The 24481-nt window shown below is 44.8% G+C and overlaps 1 protein-coding gene across 4 annotated transcripts in view; it reads right to left on the bottom strand.

Moving 5' to 3' along the window:
* PDE8B (phosphodiesterase 8B) overlaps positions 1 to 24481 on the bottom strand; it is a 133636-nt gene that overhangs the window by 22407 nt on the left and 86748 nt on the right. For 3 of the 4 annotated variants that reach the window (XM_038765612.1, XM_038765608.1, XM_038765609.1), the window contains 5 exons: positions 19900 to 19988; positions 11684 to 11762; positions 9816 to 9956; positions 8541 to 8629; positions 6924 to 6984 (listed from right to left, as the gene is read on the bottom strand). In XM_038765612.1, coding sequence (XP_038621540.1) covers positions 6924 to 6984; positions 8541 to 8629; positions 9816 to 9956; positions 11684 to 11762; positions 19900 to 19988 — 459 coding nt within the window. Of the gene's footprint in view, positions 1 to 6923; positions 6985 to 8540; positions 8630 to 9815; positions 9957 to 11683; positions 11763 to 19899; positions 19989 to 22176; positions 22260 to 24481 lie in introns of those variants that run through there. The other variant, XM_038765610.1, reaches the window with a different exon arrangement.

Genomic DNA, 24481 nt, shown 5'->3' on the forward strand with positions numbered 1-24481 from the left:
AGATAGTAAAGCTATGCACAAATAGCCATTTGACTGTCTGCCTTTACATGTGGATGGCATTCATTCATTCAGTCGTATTTATTGAGTGCTTACTGCATGCAGAACACTGTACTAAGCGCTTGGGAAGTACCAGTTGGCAACATATACAGACAGTCCCTAACAACAGGCTCACAGTCTAGAAGGGGGAGACAGACAACAAAACAAAACATGTAGACAGGTGTCAAAATTGTCAGAAGAAACAGAATTAAAGCTATATGCACATCATTAACAAAATAGAATAGTAAATATGTACAAGTAAAATAAATAGAGCAATAAATCTGTACAAATATATACAAGTGCTGTGGGGAGGGGAAGGAGGTAGGATGGGAGGGTGGGGAGGAGGAGAGGAAAAAGGGGACTCGGGGGAGATGGGGAAGAGGAGAGGAAAAAGGGCATCACCATCACCTGTTTTACACTGTCAACTCCTGGGGGACTAACCTAATCTGGTATAATATCCAGCAGACAGTGGTGTTTAATACTTTCTGATGACGCTGATGGTCCCTCTAGACTGTATGATTGCTGTGGGCAGGAATGTGTCTAACCAACTCTGTTGCATTGTAATCTCCCAAGGAAGTGCTTACTACAGTGCTCTGCACATAATAAGTGTTCAATAAATACCACTAACAATTGATGATGGGTCAGATAACCAATACACAGCCAAACCAGAGTTCCAGTGGGCATACTGAACAGGGAGGGTCATGTTATAGAATGACTGTAAGCTAGCTGTGGGCAGGGAATGTATCACCTACCAACTCTGTTGGTGTTATTTTGATTCATTGAATGATTTTGGGTACCATTTCCTTGTTTATGCTCCTGTGTCTGAACACTGACCCACTTATGGAGCGAGACTAGGAAACTGGGATAATTTGCCTAACTTGGTTTGGAAATGTTCCATTGGAATTAGAATCAAAAGTCAGAGGCTCTATCTAGGCAGTGGGGAAAAAAGTCTACTAATTTCTTCAGCCACAAAGTTCACACAAGCTCGAATGTCAAACAACTTGATACGAGATCTGACATATGGGTCCCGGAGAGGGGCCAGGCCTTGTAAAGAAGAATCTTCACCCATGGAATGATCTGTTCGAGGCCCCTGTTGTCCATTTAAATCAACCCAAGCCCGTGGGTCAAGACTGTCCGTTTCTTTAGGAAAATATAAAAACTCCGGGGCTTCCAGACCACTGCAATTTACAAATAAGAGCGCACCAAACTCCCTGTTGGAATGAAAAACAGGACGTAAGAGCCTTCTCTTCCACTGCAGCCACAAGAGAGTGCAGTTGGCATCCAGACATCCAGGGTACTGAAGGGGAAACTGTGCCAATGAGGCAACTGCCTCCTTTTTTAAAATGGTATTTGTTAAGCACTTTCTATGTGCCATGCACTGTACTGGGGTAGATACAAGCTAATAAGGTTGGACCCAGTCCATAGCTCCCATGGGGCTCACAACATTAACCCTCATTTTACAGACCAGGTAAGAGGCCCAGAGAAGTGAATAGACTTGCCCAAGGTCACGCGGCAGGCAAGCAGTGGAGCTGGAATTAGAACCCAGGTCCCGGGTGTGTGCTCTATCCACTAGATAATGCTGTTTCTCAAGCTCCCTGGGGAGCTTCTCTCATACCCTTTTGGGGCCAGTACCATGCTCTGTCCAGAAATAAATTCAACAGCCTAGGTCAGAATCAGCCAAGTGTGCAGGGAGAAAACAAGAACATGTATCTCTCTCTCACACACACACACACACACACACACACAGTCCTGCCTTCAATCAATCGTGTTTACTGAGTACTTACTGTGTGCTAAGCACTGTACTAAGAGCTTGGGAGAGAACAACAGACTTAGTAGACACATTCCCTGCCCAGGAGTTTAAACAACAATCTTAATGTGGCCTTGCTGCTAGCTCACTATGAACAGGGAATGAGTCTTTCAACTAATTGTACCCTCCCAAGCTCTTAGTACAGTGCTTTGCATACAGTAGACACAAAATAAATACAACTGATCTGATTGATTGTACTGGTCCCTGTTTAAGCACCAAATGGCCCTTACTGAATGCTCGGAGGCAAGCCTGGCCTGGAGAAAAATTCTCCCAGGAACTCTGTAGGGCCTGGAATTGGCAGCTTCCCCTGTAATGTCACTGCTGTGAGGATGACAGGGATTGAGCCTCTGAAAATCTTCATATTAATGGGAAAATTACACAAGAGTAGCCACTGACAATGGAAATGAATGGGGTAGTAGACTTATGGCTTGACGTTGCAATCACAGTATTATCCTCAACATTATTCTCATTCAATCCACATATCCAATGTCACCAAATCCTGTCGGTTCTACCTCTACAATACCGCTAAAATTCACCCTTTCCTCCTCTCCACCTAAACTGCTACTTCACTGATCCAAGCACCTATATCCTCTGCCTTGACTACTGCATCAGCCTCCTCCCTGAGCTCCCTGCCTCCTGTCCCCACCTAGTCATCATCAATCGTATTTATTGAGCGCTTACCGACTCCATACTTCACCCTGCTATCTGGATAATTTTTCTACCAACTGTTCAGTCCATGTTTCCCTACTCTTCAAGAACCTCCAATGGCTGCCCATCCACCACCACATCAAAAAGAAACTCTTTTCCATTGGCTTTAAAGCATTCAATCAGCTCACCCCCTCCCACTTTACAACTCACTGATTTTCTACTACAATTCAACCTGAACTGTACCTCAACCTTGCCTATCTTGTCATCGACCTCTAATCCCCCTTCTGGCCTGGTACTCCCTCTCCCTTCATATATGACAGACCCCTCCCACCTCTCCCCACCTTCAAAGCCTTATTAAAATCACATTTCCTCCAAGAAGCCTTCCCCTACTAACCCCTCTTTTCCCCTACTCCCTCTCCCTTCTGCACTGCCTATACACTTGGATGTGTACCCTTTGAGCCCTTGATATTCATCTCACCCTCAGCCCCACAGCACTTATGTTCAAATCCATAATTTTACTTATTTTAATGTATGCCTCCTCCTCTAGACTGTAAGCTCCCTGTAGGAAGGGATTGCGTCTGTCAGCTTGGTTGTAGTGTATTCTCCCAAGCTCTTAGTACAGTGGTCTGTACAAAGTACTCCATAAATACCAATGATTGATGGCTGACATTTTTTGATAAAAATTCAATAAATCTTATTTTTTGAGTGCTTATTGTGTGCAGAGCACCATGCTAAGCGCTTGAAAAAGCACAACACAACAGAGTTGGTAACCACCTTACCTGCCCACAAACAGCTTACAGTCTAGAGGGGGGAGGCATTATTTTAAATAAATTATAGATATGTACAGAAGCACTGTGGGGCAGAGGGAGGGGTGAATAAAGGGTGCAAACTCAAGTACAAGGGGGACGCAGAAGGGAGTGGGTGAGAAATGAGAGGTCAGAGAAGACTTCTTGGAGGAGATACGCTTTTAGTAGGACTTTGAAGATGGGAAGTGTGGTAGTATTTCCAGGTGAGAGAGGGTTCCGAGGTGAGATGTAAGGTTGAGGTATAGTGACTATTAATTGTATTAATCTGTGTGCAGAGCACTGTACTAAGCGCTTGGGAGAGTATAACAGAGCTGGCAAACATGCTCCCTGCCCACAACAAGCTTACAGTCTAGAGGGGGAGTAGGTTGGTGTTCATTTCCTCATGCCAACATGCTTACTTACTTGTCTTTTCTCTTTCTCTCCCATCACTTTGCTCTCACTCTCTCTGTATCTGGGAACTTTCTCCCCCTTTACATCTTGAGCCTATTGTTGGGAGGGGATTGTCTCTATCTGCTGCCAAATTGTACTTTCCAAGCACTCTGGAGCACACAGTAAGCACTCAATAAATACGACTGAATGAATGAATGAATCTGGCACAATGCTCTCTCCATCTCAAAGGCCCTTCTGAGATCACATCTCTTCCAGGAGGCCTTCCCTGATTAATCTCTCATCTCCCCACCCTCTTTCCCCACAAATACCTATTCAGCACTTCCACATCATCGCTTTAGGGATTCACATGTCCCTTTGTGTTCTTCAACTCCTGTTGCATTTATGTATGCATTTTAACACCCTGTTTCCCCAACCTGAAATTTGTTTTAGTGTCTGTCTCCCCTCTAGTCTGTCAACTCCTGGAGGGTAACCAACATGTCTATTACCTTTACTGTACTCTCCCAAGTGCTCAGCACAGTGGTCATCACAATATATGGGGGAGCTGAGCTCCTGGGCTTACACAGACACGAACTTGCAGGATCAAAAAATACACTAAATTTGGGTTCTTGAAAACTTGTCATCCCTGAATACTGATGGGGAACTCTGGCCTGCTTTCCCAGGGCTCAGCACAGTGGTCATCACAGAGTATGCACGCATACGCATACAGGGTTCTCTCTCCACTGATCTTTGGGGTTGAACACTCCAACCTACCTCTCTCAGGGGCCTTGGTAGAAAACAAACCTCATCTTTGTCATTCAATAAATGTAAAATAGACCGAGATAGGGATCAAAGACACAGGAGGAAGAGAAAGGAGAGGAAGTCTGGCTTAGAGCTGGAGAAGCTTAAAAGAAGAAAAGGGAAGAAAACTCACAGAGCATTCTTTTTATCTTGAACAGGAGAGGAGGGTGAGATGGTGGGGGTGTCACTTCACTGTGCTCTTTAAAGGTTCCAAGTTAAAGTTTTCTCAGAAGCTGGGACTCTGTACTGCGCTCTGGGACTCTGTGATGGAGCTTTCCAATTTCATTTTGCTCCTGGCATCTCCATTTGGTGATCAACCATTTCCTCCGGGATCAAACTCCAAACGGTTCTCTCAGAAATACAGCTATCTGGCAGATGGGCTTCTCCCTACCACTCTTTCTTGCTTGGCCCATCTACCCAGAAACCATCCAATGTTAATCCCTGGTGACTTGGGTCTGATCACAGCTTGTCCAGAAGGTACTGGGTGCGGCCCACATTCAGGATCTTGCTGGCCTATCCCACAGCGCACTGCAATTCTAACCCAGCCCAATCCCCATCCACCTGGTTTGCCCAAGAATTTAATTAATCCAAATATTCTGCTTCTTGTGGGTTCAACTGCATTTGCCACCCAGTGTCCACGAGTGACCTAGACAGCTTTATGACCCGAGGTCCCAGGGAAGACAGCTGCCCAGAAAAAAATCATGACACCTCTGCAGTGTGTCTCTGTGAAAATACCCACAAGAATTGGGAATTTGGGTCACCACGTTCCACTCACACTAATAGTACAATTACAGATGAATGCATAATAATTCCTTTGACTAATTCCAAAAAAATTAAAATGAAGCAACAACTTTCCTAAGGAGGCAAATACACTCCACTAACCCCAATCTCTTTGGTCAGGCTCTGACCCATATTCAAAGGCACAATGCTGGCACTACTTTCTGGTCATTCTGGCTGTACGTGCATTTGGTTCATAACATTTTTGGAAGTAGTTTGTTGCGTGTTGTGTCCCGCCCACATCTTCACACTGCCCTCCACCCCCCGCCGTGCCCATATGGGCATGTGACTGTCAGAGACAAGACGGTGTGACTGATCGCTGCCTGAGCTACTCGCACTGCCATCAATTCCTCCCCGAGTCTTGTGGCCGACCCGAGGCTCATCTGTCATTTAATAGGGGAGACTCATCTTCATCTTTGGTCAGGAGGCTTGAGAAATCCATCAATCAATCAACATTACTCAAAATTATGTTTACATCTGCCCTCTGAATGTCCCCAGCCAGTTTTCCCTAAACCCTGCAGATGCACTTGCCAGTACTCTGTGCTATATCTATGGGAGATTAGGTAGTCTGCAAATGGGCCGAACCTAGAAAATAAACCACTGACACAACCCCGCTCACATCTACAACATCAGAAAGCACAAGGGCTGGGGAACACATAACACATCCAATGCCACTATTTTCCAGAAAGCATCCATGTAAGTGGACACCCTAGCCCGTCCATTAGATGGGCTGAGGACCCTGGGGAACCCTCCATCTCTGTGGGTGTGCCAAAGAAAAATGGAAAGTCTCCCCCACTCCCACCCCGGAAACCCAGCTGGGTCCAGCTTGGATCAGACTCGTCGGTGGCGGCAAGTTTGTGCACTCGTTCACCACGTCCCCACAGCAGGAAGGCCCTGCAATATACGGGGGAGCTGAGCTCCTGGGCTTACACAGACACGAACTTGCAGGATCAAAAAATACACTAAATTTGGGTTCTTGAAAACTTGTCAGCCCTGAATACTGATGGGGAACTCTGGCCTGCTTTCCCAGGGCTTTACAAACATAGTCACTCATTTTGTAGCCATGTATTTTCAAGAAAAATAAACAAAAACAAATGCACCCTCATTGCCTTACATTTCCCTGTCAAAATTCTCTATCATCCAATGCTTGGGACCCAATGGTTGACAGAAAACTAAATGGGTACCAAACATTAAGAAAATGCCAGTGTGTATGGGCTGCGATTAAAGTTCCACTGTGTACCTGCGGAAGAATGTAGCGTTATCATAGCTACGAAGTGACATATTTTAGCTTTGCAAATACGCACAAGGCCACACAAGGCAATGTATTAAGCTGGGTGAGCAGTGTTTCTGGGCTACATGGCATTTAGATGCCAAAATCACTGGGGAATTTAGCAACAATTCTCAAGATCTGGTTGCTCTGGATGCTCGCAGCAAGAGGGGGTTTGAGGATAAAGAGAGCTCCCTGTCTGCAACAAGTCCCAATCACGTCAGTTGAGGGGAATTTTCCAAAATTATATTAGTTAAAAAGGCCTTGTGTCCAGAGAAACAGAAATTTGGGGAGAAATACCTGCTCCACCTCCACCATCCCGGCCACCCCGCTCCACCCCAAAGCAGTGACAGCTTAAATAATGCTTGGCAGAGCAGCCCAAGGAAGCTGGACAAGGAAATGAGAAGTACAGTACCTGCTTTTTGTTGTCACCGGTGCAGCACAATTTCTTGAGGGACACAAAATGTCTTATTTTCCTAATAACAAAAAGCACAGTCATTTTTGAGGCATATGGATAATGCTATGCAGGGAGGAGGTAACATACTAGTAAATTAGTAACATCAATAGATTTCTCAAGCCTAAATTCTCAAGCCTGAAGAGAACCAAAGCCAGATCAAGTATTCAGATACAGCAATCTATTGTCACTACCAAACAATAGTATTCATTAAGCACTTACTGTGTACAGAGCACTGTACTATGTGCTTGGGAGAGGACAATATAACAGAGTTGATTGACACATTCCCTGCCCACAGTGAGCTGTTGGAGTGACACTGGATGTGTCACCAGGAGGACCCTGGTCTGATCCAGGGATCAGTTCTGCTGGTGGCCTAATGCTTCCATCTGGGTATTTCCCATCAATAATTCAAGGCGGTCTCCTCTCTCATAACCTTTATTGACTTGTTCTTCGGGGGCAAAGATGCTGATGCTGATAGTGAGAATTTTAAAAATCCATGTGGGGTGCTAAGGCTAAGACCGATGGAAAAGAGGCAGACACTAGATAGACTCTTCTTTCAGCTGCAAATAGTCCCTCAAACAGAATCGTCAGAAACGCTGTTCTTCCAGAGCTGATTTCCTAGATTAGGTTTCAGTCCAGTGTGGGGAAGCGTTTAGTAGAGTGCACGGCACAAAGCAAGCACTCAATAAATGATGGATTGATGTACCTTCAAGCAAATGAAGTCTCCCCCTCACTCAAAAAGCCACCCCGTGTCTAGCCTCCGACCCCAACCAGCTCTCCCTGACCTACTGGCTTCAGGTTCAGCTCACACTGCTTGAATAGGCTGCAAAGACCTGCAGAGGCCTGTTGTACACCCCGATTGCAAGGGGGATTCCACCTGCCCATGTGTGCATGGAAAGGTCCAGCCTCCTGCCCTCACTGGGCCCTCGTGTCCATTTTGGGTTGCACTGGTTGTGGGGCTGAGGGGGGCCTTTTAAGGCCTGGACAGATTGCTGAGAAAGGGAGGCTGAGAAGGGGATGGAGGTGAGATGGAGAGCTTGGAAGAGTTGCAGTTTCACTCCACATGCATGCTCTTTGACCTGTCCATCAGTGTCCGTCATGGAAATTCAACCTCAAGAACGGAACACAGCATTGACTACTGCCGTTATAATACAGGGATTGCTGGGCTAACCCTCCTCGTTTCGTGCTTTTCATGAATAGAAATTTGAAAGCTCACTGCAATAGCTGTTTCTTTTCTGTTTGGCTTCTGTTACAACTTTACGGTCTTTTTTGGTGAGAAAGGCATGAAAAGTAATGGTTTTAAAAGGGTTCGCATAAACAGAGATCTAACTCAATTTTACTATAGGCACATATTTTCCTTGTTAGCAGATCCTGTAACTATAGTTTTTGAGCTTTGGTCCATTTTGGGGATCTTGGGGACTTAATGACAGGCTTTACGTGATTCCTGATGGGAAACCGTGCTTTGCTTAGCGCTCAACCGTCAGGGAATCAGGTCAGAGTGCTAACTGAGGTGTCTCTCCCTGGGAGGGCAATGAGCCTGTGCCAGTAGTTAAGTAGAGTTTGACCATTTATGCTCACCCTCCTTGCCCAATCACCGGTGTTATCTTCACATGCTGCTGAATGCTGTCTCCTGATTTTCTTCTTGCATAGTAAATTCCTTGCCACTCCTGTGGGGATGAAAATATCACTTGGAGCTCCTTGGGCACTTCCTCAGTTAGCACCTCAAAGGAGGCTGGGATGTACCTGGAGTTTCTGATCAATCAACACCACCCTGCCACCTGCTTTCCCCTCCAGTCTCCCTCTTCCCCCTACACCTAGTAGTAGCAGAAAGGCTGGCAATCAGGCACTCCAGCTCCCATAACTCACAGTCCTGCCCCTGCCACACATCTCCCTCAGACCAACACCTCATGGCCGCTGCCCCCCACAGAACCAAAAGATGGATTTTTACCACTTCTCTGATGAAGCTTCACTTTAGCCAGTGCCAATGTGATGGGATTCACTTAGCACCAGAAAAGAGATGTTAAATTCCTACCCAGAAAATAGTTGCTGCTTCCCACCAGAGTTCCTTAGCCCTTCACATCTGGAAGACCACTGCTTTCCCCATCTTCAAAGCTCCTCCAGGAGGCCTTCTCCAATTAATTCCTAATCTCCCTATTTTATATTCCCTTCCTACCACCACTTCTACACCACTTAAGCACTTGGATACTCACTCTCACGCTCCCCTGAAACACTTCAGTTATTGTTTCTGCTTAGCTATACTGTCTTCCCCTCTAGATTGTAACTTCCTTGGAAGAATACAACACAATACACGATCCCTGCTCTCAAGCACTTAGAGTACAGTGTTCTGCATACAACATCTGGGTATGCATTCCTAAATTGTTATATTCACCACTAGCAGAATGCCTTACACCCTGGACACCTATTATTCTTTTACTGTATTAAATATTTTATGAAACCAAAACAGACAGACACACACACAAAAACAATTAGCATGAATTCTTCCTAAAGTCAATCTCTTTGTGCTAACTTGTGGATGGTGTGATACCAGTCCAACCTTGCATTGTGGGGTGATTGTTAGGAATCGTGAAATGAAAACATCCAATGGCCAAACAGATTATATCATTCATTCATTCAATCATATTTACTGAATACTTACTGTGTGTGGAGCACTGTACTAAGCACTTGGGAGAGTACACTATAACAATAAACAGACGCATTATATTTCCACTTTAGTTAGATTATATCTACTTTAGTTAGATTTTATCTAACTTTAGTTCAGAGCATCAGAGCCCAGGAAACAGGGCACGGAGAGTCCCCCATGCCTAAGTCCCCGTCAGGTGTCCGTTAACCTACCTTTCCCTTTTGGATACAGGTATTGATGGTATCCAGGAGGTCTGCATGGTTTTTATCGCTCTTGGGCAGCTCGGTGAGTTCTTTTCCTATGAGCTCCCCTTTGTGGTAGCCCATCATCCGCTCGAACGCTGGGTTAACATACTGTCAAATGACAGGAATTTCCATCAGTGGTATATACTGAGCACCTATTGAGTGTAGAGGACTGTACTGAGCACCTGGGAGAGAACAATGGAGGTAAAACACATGAGCCCTGCCTTAAAGGAGCTTACAATTGAATGGGGGAGATAAATATAGACTAAATTACTGATATTGGGAAAGCAGAGCGGTCTAGTGGAAAGAGCACAGGCCTAGGAGTCAGAGGACCTGGGTGCTAATCCCAGTTCTGCCCTTGTCTTCTGTGTGACCTTGGACAAGTCACTTAACTTTTCTGTGCCTCAGTATCCTCGTCGGTAAAAGGGGGATAAAATTCTAACTCCCTCCTACTTAGACTGTGAGCCTTGTGTGGGACAAAGGACTGTGGTCAATCTGATTATATTCTACCTACCCCAGCACTTAGTACCGTGCTTGGCACATAGTAAGCATTTAACAAGTATAATAATAATAGTAATAATAATAATAATAATAATATGAGGAAACAGAATGGAAAGATGAATAGGTGAATAAATAGGGGCTTAAGTATTACAGTACACAGACCTACTTGTACAAACACACTACAAATGGCTGGGAGGGAATTGTTTAACAGAGGTAAAGGAGAATGAGGAAAATACATGCTTGCCCTTTTTTTTTTTTTTTTAAATCAAATCACTATGCAGCTTTTAACCACATTCACAAACAGGCTGGCCTATACCACAATTACACCCAACAGACCAGCAAACTGGTGAATGTCACTTTTCACTTTCCATCTTGGCACGGGTAGAAAGCGTGTTGAGGGACACCAGAACAAAGTCACTGTGTGGTGGAATAAATACGATTTTTGCTCAACCTGCCAGGCCTTAATCCAGTAAAGCTTTCTGTTTATCCCTGAGAGGGGACAATTTGGGCTTTGATCACTTGTCTCACCACTGGTCACCAAATACTTAACTCCAACAACATTAATTTAAGTTCTCCCCCTGCCCTGTTCTTTTCCTGTTCCTCTGCAAGGAAAGCCCTGAAACAAAAGAAGGCAACCAGTTAGGGCCCGAGGGGGACAGAGGCAGAGATGATGAAGGAAAAGGGGACAGGGTCCATGCCATGCATAATGAAGAAACCTTTTCTTAGTATGACACTGGGTTCTGAATGATCCAGCCTGAAACCAGCCTTTTCTGCGGGCCACCACTGCAGCTTCAGATCTCACTGCTTAAGAATCCTGTCAGAGTGTAGGGAGGTTTGGATAAAGGAAGAGAAGTAACCTCCATGAAATACAAATACTGCACCACTCGTTCATCACTATAATACCCTAGAGAGCAGGTGGTGATTCCCTCTTTGCCAAGCCCAGGGTGGTCCCTCTTGAACAAAGACTTCCCTTTTCCATCAGAAATGTTGTTGGTTTTTTTTGCAATGTTCATGTTGCCTGTGGATTCTTCCAATTGAGAAACAAACACTGGCAGGCAATGGGAAAATTGTCCCATCTGGATTGGCTTGGCCACCACAATGATGCTAGACTTGGTGGGAAATTTGGCCAATGGAGGTGAATGTTCAGCAGCCCCTGAAAGCAATGGGTTGCTGCTATGTAAAATTGAAGGCAGGGCTTGGTCCAAAAACAAACTAAAGGGTCCAGAACCCCTCCAACGTTTACACTTCCACAAGGAGAGATGCTGAAATGGGAAAATGGAAACAAAGGATAACTTTTCTCTCTCTTGGCAGCTTCAAAAATGGAGCAGTTTCCATACCTGAATGATGTGGTCATCGCTTGTGATTTCGATGGCTTCATGGCAGTGGTCTAACGCTGTAAATACTGAGTTACAAGCTCTGCAAGTCACAAATAACCATGTTAGCTCTGCTGTCACATCACTTTCATATTTTGTCCCCTGCTAAGTTATCAAAGCAAGCAATTCATTCAGTGTTAATAACAGAGAAGCAGCATAGCCCAGTGGATAGTGCCCCCGGGAGTCAGAAGGACTGAGTTCTAGTCCCAGATCTGCCACTTGTCTGCTGTGTGAACTTGGGCAGGTCACTTCACTTCTCTGTGCCTCTGTACTACCCCCAATGCTTAGTACAGTGCTTGGCACATGGTAAGCGCTGAACAAATACCACCATTATTATTAGTAGTATTTTTACACACACACACCGCCTCCCCCCACCCCCCCTAATTTTACAAGATCACAAAAGAAGATTTGGGCCTTGGGTTTTCAGGGAAAATTCAGTTCTTCATATCTGACCTAAGAGTTTCTGACCAGATGTCCATGATTTTTTCCTGCTGTATCCATGACTGAAAGCTGACATGTTGAAACTAGCACCTATATGTACTAGCAGTAAAGGTCAAATATACGGTTCACAGAAAATCCAAAATGCCAAAGTGAAAATAAGGGTACTTTCAAAGTACAGTTCTGAGGATGGCAGGAAAGTGCCTAATGCACATAAGCACTAGTACACCTGTAACTTGTCACTTAGTCCTTCTACGTAAAGATCAGTAATTACCAAATAAGGAATGAATGGGTCAGAAGTTGGGTTTATGAGTTTTTCCACTTATCTTGAGTTTGTCTATTTTCCTGCTAAGCCATCCAAATTTTCCTGGAATTTCTAAACTCACTCATTGCACACCGAGCCCTATTAATCAATCAATCAATCAATCAACCGCATTTATTGAGTGCTTACTGTGTGCAGAGCACTGTACTAAGCACTTGGGAAGTACAAGTTGGCAACATATAGATACGGTCCCTACCCAACAGTGGGCTCACAGTCTATCAGTGGCATTTATTGAGTACTTTTTACTTGCAAAGCACTGTACTAAGTGCTTAGGAGAGTCCAATATAATATGATCCTTGCTTTCAAGGAGTCAGTTAATAGTATTTATTGACGCTTACTCTGTGCACAGCACTGTACTAAGCCCTTGGGTGAGTACAATATAACAATCAACAGATGCATTCCCTGCCCACAATGAGCTTACAGTCTAGGAAATAGCGGGAACATGACTAGAAGGGATGAGAGAGTGCCAAATGGGCCATGCAAACCCCAGGCTCGGGAATCCATTGCTTTGTACCAATTTGGGGTCCTGAGGTCTCACTCTTGATGGGAGGCTCCATCACCGTGATGCTCCTGACTAGCTCTCAAGCCTGAGAGTTTACAATGGTCCACCTCTATCAAGCTACCAGATGGAGAATAAGACAGATGATGAGAGCTAAAAAAAAAATAATAATGGGAATTTGGATTCCTTCTGGTGTTGGCACAATGCTACGTGACTGCAGGCAATCGAGGACTTTGTCGTGTGAAGAAGAAAAACATTGCCTAGTGACTATTTCACTTCTACTCCCAGCCAAGGCACGTGGTAGAAAACCCTGTTTAGTCAAAAACAAAGATATAAGCATTCTTAAGGTTCTTGTACAATGGTAATCACCTCCATGAAGAGTAGGGCTTTTAAAAATATTTACAGTAAGAGTAATCTTTCCCATTAGATGTTAATGGCTTCTACATACTGTTGAAATTAGAACCTCTCAAAATTACTTTTAAGGGCAGAACTCAGTGTAAGACGTGTATGCATCTTGGGCTAAAATGTGTCCCTAACTTTCTGTTGTCTCAATTTTCTTCCAAATCTATTTACTGTAAGGGATCGATAGCAGTGTGAATGACAAGTAAAAACACAGCAATGAGGTTAGAAGATGATTCGAGCTTTCCTATTTATGCCCCACACTTAATATTCCTTGTGAATGATAAAAACAAAAGCCACAAATTAGCTATATACCAAGAGAGAAGGCTTAATCTACAAACCACCAAAGATTTTCAATACCAACAAAATACTCAATGCTGCCACCCATACTCTTATCTAGGCAGTAAATTATCCATCTATTAATAAACAGATAAATGAAAATGCTAGCCAAATCACAATGGCCAGTATATTCTTTTAGTGATTGACAGAAGTTGACAAAACTGAGTGTCAAGTTTTATGCCAATCTGAAGGTCTTTTAGAGATGGGGTGGTGTTCAGCTTCCTAAAAAGGCTGAAAGACTTGGAACCAACATGAAAGGCATATTGGGCTTCTTGGTTATTTCATCAGTGTCTTTTGTGAACCACACCAAAACCCCAACGACAAGGAAATCACTGATACTGAAGTTCTAAAACACAGTCAGATCACCAGCACTGAGGCAATGCTACTGGGACACTGAGATCTGCGAGGAGAACGGATATTTAGCGGATACCTGGTTTGATACCTTAGCGGATACCTGTCCTACTAATGGTAGGACACCCTCTAGGCAGTAAGCTCGTTGTGGGCAGGGAATGTATCTGCTAACTCTGTTGTATTGTACTCTCCCAAATACTTAGTACAGTGCTCTGCACATAGTAAGCACTTAATAAATACCACTGATTGATCTGGAAGACTAGAGAGATTAAAAAACAGTGACATTTGCCAGAAATGCCTAACACCTAGGCAAGAAAAGGATAATTAGGCTTCAAGTGTAGTTATCTAATGCCAGCTCTGAGATGCTAAGCAGTCAGAAACAGTTACAAGTGATGCCTGAGACATTCTCTGGTCCAACACTATCACAAAATTATTCTACCTAAACAGTACACTAAGTCCTCAGTGAATGAATAGGCTTCACTATCATCTTAATTATTATACAATGAGCTGGGAAAAAATACAGTGAAAGTGAATAGACAGGATCCTGGTTCTTCTCAGGAAGCTCACCACAAAGACAGAGACAGACAGACAGACACACACGCACACACAGTACAAATCCAGTTCAGAGACTGAGTGAAGCCAGCAAGAACACAGTAACTGACGAAACAAACTATTCACACTTCCAAACTACCTTTTCTGAGTTAACCTGAGGTCTCTGCTGGCCCAGGGCATAAAAGCATTCGAGTTTCCCCTGCCACATCTGTTCAGCGCTGTGTCATCCCTGGACTTAAGCTGCTGTCCTAGTGAATCATAGCTGGCTGGGACTGCAGCACCCAGTACCCTTAAGGGGTGGCAAGAAACGCTATGTTACCTAAAGGACTTCTAGTATTCGAGTAAAACCACCACCAAATAAATGTAAATTTTTCTTGAAGTCTTGCCTCTGGTTCCAGTAGTGTAACTTGTTCTACATTTCACCAGGATCTCAATGTTCGTTGCAGACTGGTGATTCACTCATTCAATCTGCCCCAAACAGAAACTCCTACTCACTGGTTTTCAGGCACTCAATCTATCTTCCATCTACTGATGATGATGATAATGATGATGGCATTTATTAAGCACTTACTATGTACAAAGCACTGTTCGAAGTGCTGGGGAGGTTACAAGGTGATCAGGTTGTCCCTCGTGGGGCTCACAGTTATTAATCCTCACTTTACAGATGAGGTAACTGAGGCACAGAGAAGTTAAGTGAGTTGCCCACAGTCACACAGCTGACAATTGGCGGAGCCGGGATTTGAACTCATGACCTCTGACTCCAAAGCCCGTGCTTTTTCCTACTGAGCCACACTACTTATCCATGTTCCTCTCTCACTACCCTCCAGTTCATACCTTTTGTTCCTCTCAAGCCAACCAAGCCACTGTATCTCCGTCTCACCTGTCTCACTGCCAATCCCTTGCTCATGTTCTCCCTTCTGCCTGGAACTCCCTCCCCCTTCACATCCAGCGGTCCACAGCTCTCCCCATTTTCAAAGTCCTTCTGAAATTACACATCCTTCAGAAGGCCTTTCCTGATTAATCTCTCATCTCCCCGATCTATTTCCCCCAAACTCCCATTATGGCTCTGCCAAGCCACATGGGAAAGGTGGATATTCAGTCACCACTGCGCACTTATGCCTGTATCTTTACACTGATTGCTTCCTTCTATCTGTAACTCATTTAAGTGTCTGCCTTCCCCAAAATATTGCCAGCTCCTTGAGGGCAGGGACCATGTCTACTAACTCTGTTGTTCTCTTTCAAACAGTACGGTCCTCTGCACACAATCAATCGTATTTATTGAGCGCTTACTGTGTGCAGAGCACTGTACTAAGCGCTTGGGAAGATAAGATAAGCAGTCATTACTACTGACTGACTACTTTTCGAAACACTCACACCCTGTCACTCTGCCAGTGCTCAACACAGTGCTCGGTACACAGTGATGATAATGAAGCCTCTGGTTGGGAATGATAGATAAGTTGTCCGTTCTAAGACTTAGGAGCAGAAAAATCTGTGCAGAGGAACTGATTACAGTGTTAGTGGCTTGTGTGTAACAATTCTCATTGCAGTCAGTCATGATTCCCCTGAGGAAGTAGGCAGGCAGGGGAGCAGCACATTAAGTGCTTGCAAAGGCTTTTAAAAGTGGGGGACCCATTTAGGGCGGAAATGGCCAAAGCATAGTGTCTGAAACGGAGGTCTCTTCTGCTGGGCAGGATCTTTACAACCTGTGAAGAGGCTTTCGGAGGAAACTTAACACAATCCACTCTAGACTCAAAAACCCCAGGGGGGAGCCAATCAGCCCAGCATGGTCAATCAATCAATCAATCGCATTTATTGAGCGCTTACTGTGTGCAGAGCACTGTACTAAGCGCTTGGGAAGTACAAATCGGCAACACATAGAGACAGTCCCTACCCAACAGCGGGCTCACAGTCTAGAAGGGGGAGACAGAGAACAAAACCAAACATACTAACAAAATAAATAAAATAGATATGTACAAGTAAGATAAATAAATAGAGTAATAAATATGTACAAACATATATACATATATACAGGTGCTGTGGGGAAGGGAAGGAGGAAAGATGGGGGAGATGAGAGGGGGACGAGCGGGAGAGGAAGGAAGGGGCTCAGTCACAATCCTTGCACAATCCCACATCTACAAATTAAAGTGCCATCCAAAGGTTTCATAGATATCGCACCAAATCATACAATAATTGCCTTTTTAACTACTGAACTGGATCATAAATTAATCACCTCTTCCCCAACCCCTCCAAAAAATTACATCTTTCAAATTTCATACTATCAGTCTGAAATATGTAACTTAAAAGTACTGCTATATGTACTGTCTCTGAATGGGTGGGTTGCACTGTTCTCAAATCCTGTTTATGCATATCCTGCATATTTAACTTGAAACTGTCAAGCTGCCTGATAAAAATTCCAACAAGCATATTCCTTCAAGGCATGATGCATTGTTTTCTGGTGACTGACTGTTCTAAGTGAGAGGATAGCAATAGATCAGGGTAGATTGATTACCACCAAAGACTGACACTTCTGAGCCTTATTGTTTGACTGGACTTAATACTTCCTGGTGGACTATTTTCCTGAGCCTGCAGAACTCTATGATAATCAATATGAATCATGTTCCCTAAACTTACGGACCTTATTAGTGACCTTAATTATTAATATGGTTCATACAGTGGAACTCTTATGAGCTTTCTGATATTGGGAGCTCTGCTGCCCTGCACATGAAAATTTCCTCTTTTCCTTTCCTCCAATCAAGGTTGGCCTCAGATACGAAGCTACGTGGCCTAGAGGAAAGAGCCCTGGCTTGGGAGTCAGAGGATCTGGGTTCTAATCCCAGCTCTGCCACTTGCCTGCTGGGTGACCTCGGGCAAGTCGCTTCTTTTCTGGGCCTTGGTTTCCTCATCTGCAAAATGGGAGTTCAAAAATCTCTTCTCCTTCTTAATAAGACTGTGAGTCCCTCACAGGACAGGTACTGTGTCCAATGTGATTATCTTGTACTTACCCTAGTGCTTGGTATGGTGCTCGGCACATAAGTGCATAAGAAACACCACCATTATGATTATTAGCTGAGAAGCAGCCACCTCAAAGGGCACTGTCGGAGGGCAGGGGTTGGGGGCGGCAAGTAGCGTGACGAGGATTTTCTAGTGAGAACTTGAGGAGCACAGCAATTTTGAGACGAGAATTGCTAGTACATTGCATTTTCCACTTGATTTCCCTGTAGCAATATTTTTGATGTCAGTTTGCGGGGACTTGTGCAAAATAGGCCCCATATACTGCACGCAGTACTATGGGTGTGGGGAAAGGGTGGCCTTTTCCCTCCCTTGCCTCCCCTCAACTCAGGGAGACCAAAAGTTTGTAGCCAGCCCAGCCAACAAGTCAGGAAAGTGGAGAGGCTTGTGTTCAGTGTGGGGACAGGTTATGGACCCTTTCGGGCTGCTTCTAGTAGTTTCTTCCAGGGTTCTAGTTTTCCTATTCATCCTGGGAACACCCAGAGGCCTAAAACAGGTCGCAGAAAGTTAAAGAACTTCCGTCCCTCTAGACTGTGAGCCCGTTGTAGACAGGGATAGTCTCTCTTTATTGTTGTACTTTCCAAGTGCTTAGTACAGTGCTCTGCACACAGTAAGCACTCAATAAATATAACTGAATGAGTAAAGAGCTGATACTTACCACCAGGGAGAAAGGGGCAGGGGGTTCTCTAACAGGAGGGTACTTAATCTAGGGGGTGCTCAGTTTTGGTCTTTCTGTTTCAACACAAGAAGCGTCTGGGTCCGACCCAGTGCCCTGATTTCCCAGGCAGCTAGCCGTGCCAACATCTTATCCTAAACCCTTCCAGGATTCCCTCTGAGGGGTAAGGCCAGGTGGCCCTGTAATTAGTCACCCAGGTGGACCAACCCTTAGGAAAAGGTTGAACTGAGGCTCCAGCAGCCCTGCTGTATCCAAAGCTTCTGGTTCTTGGAATATTAGCTGGAGCAGGACTGAACTGACCCCTGGATCACTGGCCTGAGTCTTAGGTTTGGGGTGACCCTTGAAATTGGAACTCCCCATAGCTGGAATGAGGGATTGAATTTGGAATCCGCTTGAACACCAAAAACAAAACATGAAAACAGCACCAAAATGTGCTTCTTAAAAAGCAAGTGGCACCTACATTACAGGCCTAGACTGGAGGACACCTATTGCTGACTCCAGGGATTGTGGGTGAATCTGAGCCTCTACAGTTCATCGCATTCACCCAGAGAAAACACAATCTTAGAATAAACTAATTCAACTTTCAAAACAATCAAGGACTCTGCCAAAGATCTCTGTCTCCAAGTCTATGAAATCACACAATAGTGAAAAGCCCTTCCCTGTATTTCCACCTTTTCATTCCCAGGACATCTAAGATACTGCTTGTGTTAGGAATTGAAGTTCTCAGAGTCCGGGGTTGCAAGGAACAGAAGAAATGACTTGGTTTTGGCAGACTCAAACTGGCAGGATAATCACCCTAGCTTCCCTCACTGTGCACGTCAGAAACGAGACTTTCTGCTTGCCCTGTCAAATGCACAACAGGTAAGAGGTTAGATTATAGCACTCAATAAATACGATTGATGATTATGAGAAAGCCGTGCTGGCACTTGGCTGCCACCCCCAAGAAGCAGGTACTTCCTCTAGGGGTTATCAGAGGCTCCTGTTTGTTATGGAGAGGAAGGAGCAACTGCTGAAAGTTTTTGAGGTCTGGGGATACAATGACTGAAGGGGAATGTGTCTACCAACTTTGTTGTACCGTACTTTCCCAAGTGCTTAGTACAGTGCTCTGCAAACAGTAAACGACCAATAAGTATCATTAACTGAACAGGTTTTTTTTGAAAAATGATCCAGGCAGCAGTGTCGTATGGACTGAAGAGGGGAGAGAGGTTGGAGGCATGGAGGTCTGTGAAGAGGCTAATGCAGTACACTGAGGAAATGGCAAGTGCTAATAAAATACTTTGGCTTGTGCCCCTTAGTAGCTACTGACAAAAGCTGACAAAGCATCAGTCTGGTCCAGAATCCACCAAGACCTTCTTTCCAGCATCATTCTACATGATGTGGGGAGCTGAAGACCATGTGAGAGAACCCAAGTCCTGCTAGGGAGACTAGGTTTTGACTGGTCAGGTGAACACTTTCTAATTCCTGGACCGCAACCTTGAGCCCCTGGCCACTTCAAGGAGCTTGATGCCGTCAGAAATGCCAACTTTGAAAAATGACTGGAATCAAATGATTCTCTTCAGGGGCTGAATGTCTTTTATCCTAGCATTTGTACATACCGCAATTTGAAATGTGATCGGACTTCCCCGTGTTCTATCTGAATCAGCTCATTGTAGCATGCAATGACACTGCTATTCTCCATGAATCTCTGGAACAGAAACAGAAACAGCGTATTACCAGTCCACAATAATTTTTTAAACACACTAGCAGACATATAAAAGTATCCCAGCCCAAATAGCGGACTCCCAACCCTCATCCAGAGATCTTGAAGATACTGTAATTCACCTCCCCTCCTCCTTCTGTCCTTATAAATCAACAATAATTGAATGTCTACTGGCCACAGAGTACTGTACTAAACGTTTTCTACAATAAACACACCCTAGTCTAGTGGAAAGAATATGTGCCTGGGAGTCAAGAGGACTGGGTTCTAATCCTGGCTCTGACACTTGGCTGTGTGATCCTGAGTATGTCACTTAGTTTCTCTAAGGACCTAAGTTTCCTCACCTGTAAAATGGAAATTAAATACCTCCTCTCCTTCCTACACAGACTGGGAGTCCTATGTGGGACAGGGACTGCGTCTGACCTGATTATCTTCTATCTACCCCAGTGCTTAGTTCAGTGCTTATCACATAGTAAGTGCTTACCTAACTCCACAATTGTCATTCTTCTTTATTATTATCACCCCCAAACTTACCCTTCATTGGACATGGTCTGTTCTTGCTATCTACAGTGGGGAAAGAATAGAACTGGGCCTGTTGTTTTGATCAACCTGATGTCCCAGCAAGTTACACTGCTATCTCAACCTTTAGGCACCCTTGAAATGAAAGAGCATCCCAAAACCTTTCCTTGCAAACCAGAAAATGTGTCTTTAAACATAATGTAAACCAGGTAATCAATTAGTCAATCACTATTATTCACTGAGTGTCTGAGTGCTAAGTACAGTACTAGGCTTTTGGGAAGAGTACAGCAGAGACTGTTGTACCTGTTCCCTGACCTCAAGGAGCTCAAATTTTAATAAGGGAGATGGACAAACAAAAAAGATTTATAAATGGTGAAATCAATAAGAATATACAGGTATGCAGAGCACTGTACTAAGTAAGCACTGGGAGAAAACATACAGGTGGGAATTAGACCTATGTATACAGGGTAAGGACTGGAGTCTTGTGTTAATGGATGAAGGCTCCTTGGAGGGGAGATTTCAAGAGGGCTTTGAAGATGGGGGGAGAGTGGCAGATGGTCTGGAAGATTTGTGGGGAGAGGCACATGGAGAAGTCAAAAAGTCAAACCAAAATTCAAAGCTAAATTTCTCCGTGGAGCTGAAGGTTGTAGAAAGAAAGGCAGAAGGAAAAGCCTATTTAAGAAAAAAACCTGGAGAGAGAGTGTTAGAGAAAAAGATAACCCAAAGGAGAGGGAAAGAACCAAAGCTTGCCCAATTCTTTTTGCTGAAAGTACAATGTACCTTCAGCTTCACCCCGCAGAAGTGGGAAACCGACACGACGGACCAAGAGGCATCATGTAGCTGATTCAAGTGAAGGAGTCTCCCATCGGGGTGCCTGGACGAACCTGTGACCTGAGATTTCAGTACTGAACCTGCCTGGGAGAACTGACAACGGCACTATTGGGCTGCACGGTGCCACTTGCACTCTCTTGCCCTTGCTTCTGGGAGAGTGCTCTGCTTACAGTAAGTGCTCAGTTAGAGCAGTTGACTAACTGATTAGAGAAAATTAAAAACGGTCCATCTTTGAATTGCTGGGCTCTATGATTAGTCCTTTTTTCTTGCACCTAGAAGGAACCCAGGCACAAAGAATGCCTAGCACCTGCTGCATCCCAGAATGTGATTTCCCATCTTTCCCGCCTTCCACCACAGGGTCCAGGTAAACACCTCTTGACACCCATAGCCACCAAGGACCCTGTTCCTGGGGCACTTAGGAGCCTGGTGTGGAAGGACCCTGGTGTGGAAGGCTCATGGGTAAAGCCACTTGGAGCCCTCCTTCCAAGTCTTACTTCCCTAGCTCAAAAAAAAAGTGATTGGTGCAGACCAAGCCTGGCTTCTAAGAATCTGACCCACTGCCAGTCTGGGGGCCTCAACCTATATTTGGTAGGGGAACCAATGACGTGTATCAAGGAGAAAAAGCCCCGATCCTAGAAGCTACAAGGATCTGCCTCACAGGGTTACTTTCTGTGGTTAAAATCAGTGGTGCACTTGGAGAGGCACTGGTGATTAGCCACCAACTAATGAAGTGACAGCACAGTTACATAAATCTGCATAAATTAAACGTCAAGGGGTACTTTTCCTAGGTTTTTATCTTCAAACCTCACAGGAAGAGGACACTCACCTACCCCTGCCTCGGCATGTAGTATGCAGGAGGAAATGTTTTCCCTTCCAATCATGCTTCGTGCTGCAAGCTTGCAGAGGATGGGTGGAAACTGGGGATTAATTTTCTCCTTTAGGCAAGAGGCTCACTGAAAGGAAGCTTTAAGGAAAGGGCAGCAATGGGAGGACAGGGAGGTGGACAATCGAGAGGGGCTCTTTTTCCAATGGCTCCTTCCCCTCTGCTTTCAAACCTCCCACGTATCTCGAATCCTAAAAGAGTCATCCCTTAATCCCAATGAGCATTGTAGTTATCACCTCATCTCCCTCCTACTACCATTCCTGTCCAAACTCCTTGAATGAGTTGTTTACTACTGTTGCCTCTACTTCCCCTCCTCCAACTCCCTTCTGCAAACCTTGCTTCCATCCCCTGAAGCTGCTCTTTCCCAGGTTACCAATGACCTCCTCTTCGCCAAATCCAACAATTCTACCCCATCCTAATTCTCCTTGACTGTTCAGCTGTCTCTGACACTAAACCACTCCCTTTTTCTGAAAACACTCTTTAACCTTGGTTTCACTGACACTGTTCTCTCGTCTTTCTACTGCTCCTTTGTGGGTTCCTCCTCTGCTTCACACGCTCTAAATAATGGGAGTCCCTCAAGGCTCAGTTCTGGGTCCCTTCTTTTCTCCATCTACAACCACTCATTCACTCTTGCTTCGACTATAATCTCTACTCAGATGATTCCCAAATGTATATTTCCAGCCAAGATCTCTCTCCTTCTCTGCAGTCTCATCTTTCCTCCTGCTTTCAGGATACCTCTACTTGGAAGGCCTGCCAACACCTCAAACTTAACATATCCAAAACAGAACTCATTATCTTCCCACCCAAATCCTGTCCTCACCCTATCTTTCCCTGTCTCAAAAGCCCATAACCTACTCATTATCTTCAACTCATCTCTCTCATAATAATAATAATGATAATAATAATAATGATGGCATTTGTTAAGCACTTACTAAGTGCAAAGCACTGTTCTAAATGCTGGGGATGATACACGGTGATCAGGTTGTCCCATATGGGGCTCACAGGCTTCATTCATTCATTCATTCAATCGTATTTATTGAGCGCTTACTGTGTGCAGAGCACTGTACCAAGCACTTGGGAAGTACAAGTTGGCAACATATAGAGACGGTCCCTACCCAACAGGGGATCACAGTCTAGAAGGGGGAGACAGACAACAAAACAAAACATATTAACAAAATAAAATAAATGGAATAAATATGTATAAATAAAATAGAGTAATAAATACGTACAAACATATATACATATATACAGGTGCTGTGGGGAGGGGAAGGAGGTAAGACGGGGGGATGGGGAGAGGGAAGAGGGGAGAGGAAGGAGGGGGCTCAGTCTGGGAAGGCTTCCTGGAGGAGGTGAGCTCTCAGTAGGGCTTTGAAGGGATGAAGAGAGCTAGCTTGGCGGATGTGCAGAGGGAGGGCATTCCAGGCCAGGGGGATGACGTGGGCTGGGGGTCGACAGCGGGACAGGTGAGAATGAGGCACGGTGAGGAGATCAGTGGCAGAGGAGCAGAGGGTGCGGGCTGGGCTGGAGAAGGAGAGATGGGAGGTGAGGTAGGAGGGGGCGAGGTGATGGACAGCCTTGAAGCCCAGGGTGAGGAGTTTTTGCCTGATGTGTAGGTTGATTGGTAGCCACTGAAGATTTTTGAGGAGGAGAGTAACATGCCCAGAGCGTTTCTGGACAAAGATGACCCGGGCAGCAGCGTGAATTATGGATTGAAGTGGGGAGAGACAGGAGGATGTGATATCGGAGAGGAGGCTGATGCTTCATCCCCATTGTACTGATGAGGTAACTGAGGTACAGACAAGTGAAGTGACTTGCCCAAAGTCACACAGCTAAGTGGAAGAGCTGGGCTTTGAACCCATCACCTCTGACTCCCAAGCCCAGGCTCTTTCCATTGAGCCACGCATCAACACATATATTCAGTCTGTCACTAGATCTTGTTGATTCTGTTTCCATAACATCACCAGAATTTGCCTCCTCTTCTCCATCCCAGATGTTATTACACTAGTTCAAGCTCTTGTATCCCTTTTTGATTAACGCATCAGCTTCCTCGCTGATCACCCACTCTCCAGCCTCTCCCCGCTCCAGATCAAACTTCACTTTGCTGTCTGGATCATCTTTCTAAAAAATCATTTTGCACACTTTTCCACTCTTCAAATGCCCATCCAACTCAACATCAGATAGAAATTCCTCACCGTCAGATTGAAGGCACGCAATCTGCTCCCTTCCCTCTTACTTACCCTAGCTCTTA

The sequence above is a fragment of the Tachyglossus aculeatus genome, chromosome 23 (genome assembly GCF_015852505.1).
Source record: "Tachyglossus aculeatus isolate mTacAcu1 chromosome 23, mTacAcu1.pri, whole genome shotgun sequence".
In the NCBI taxonomy this organism is placed as follows: domain Eukaryota; kingdom Metazoa; phylum Chordata; class Mammalia; order Monotremata; family Tachyglossidae; genus Tachyglossus; species Tachyglossus aculeatus.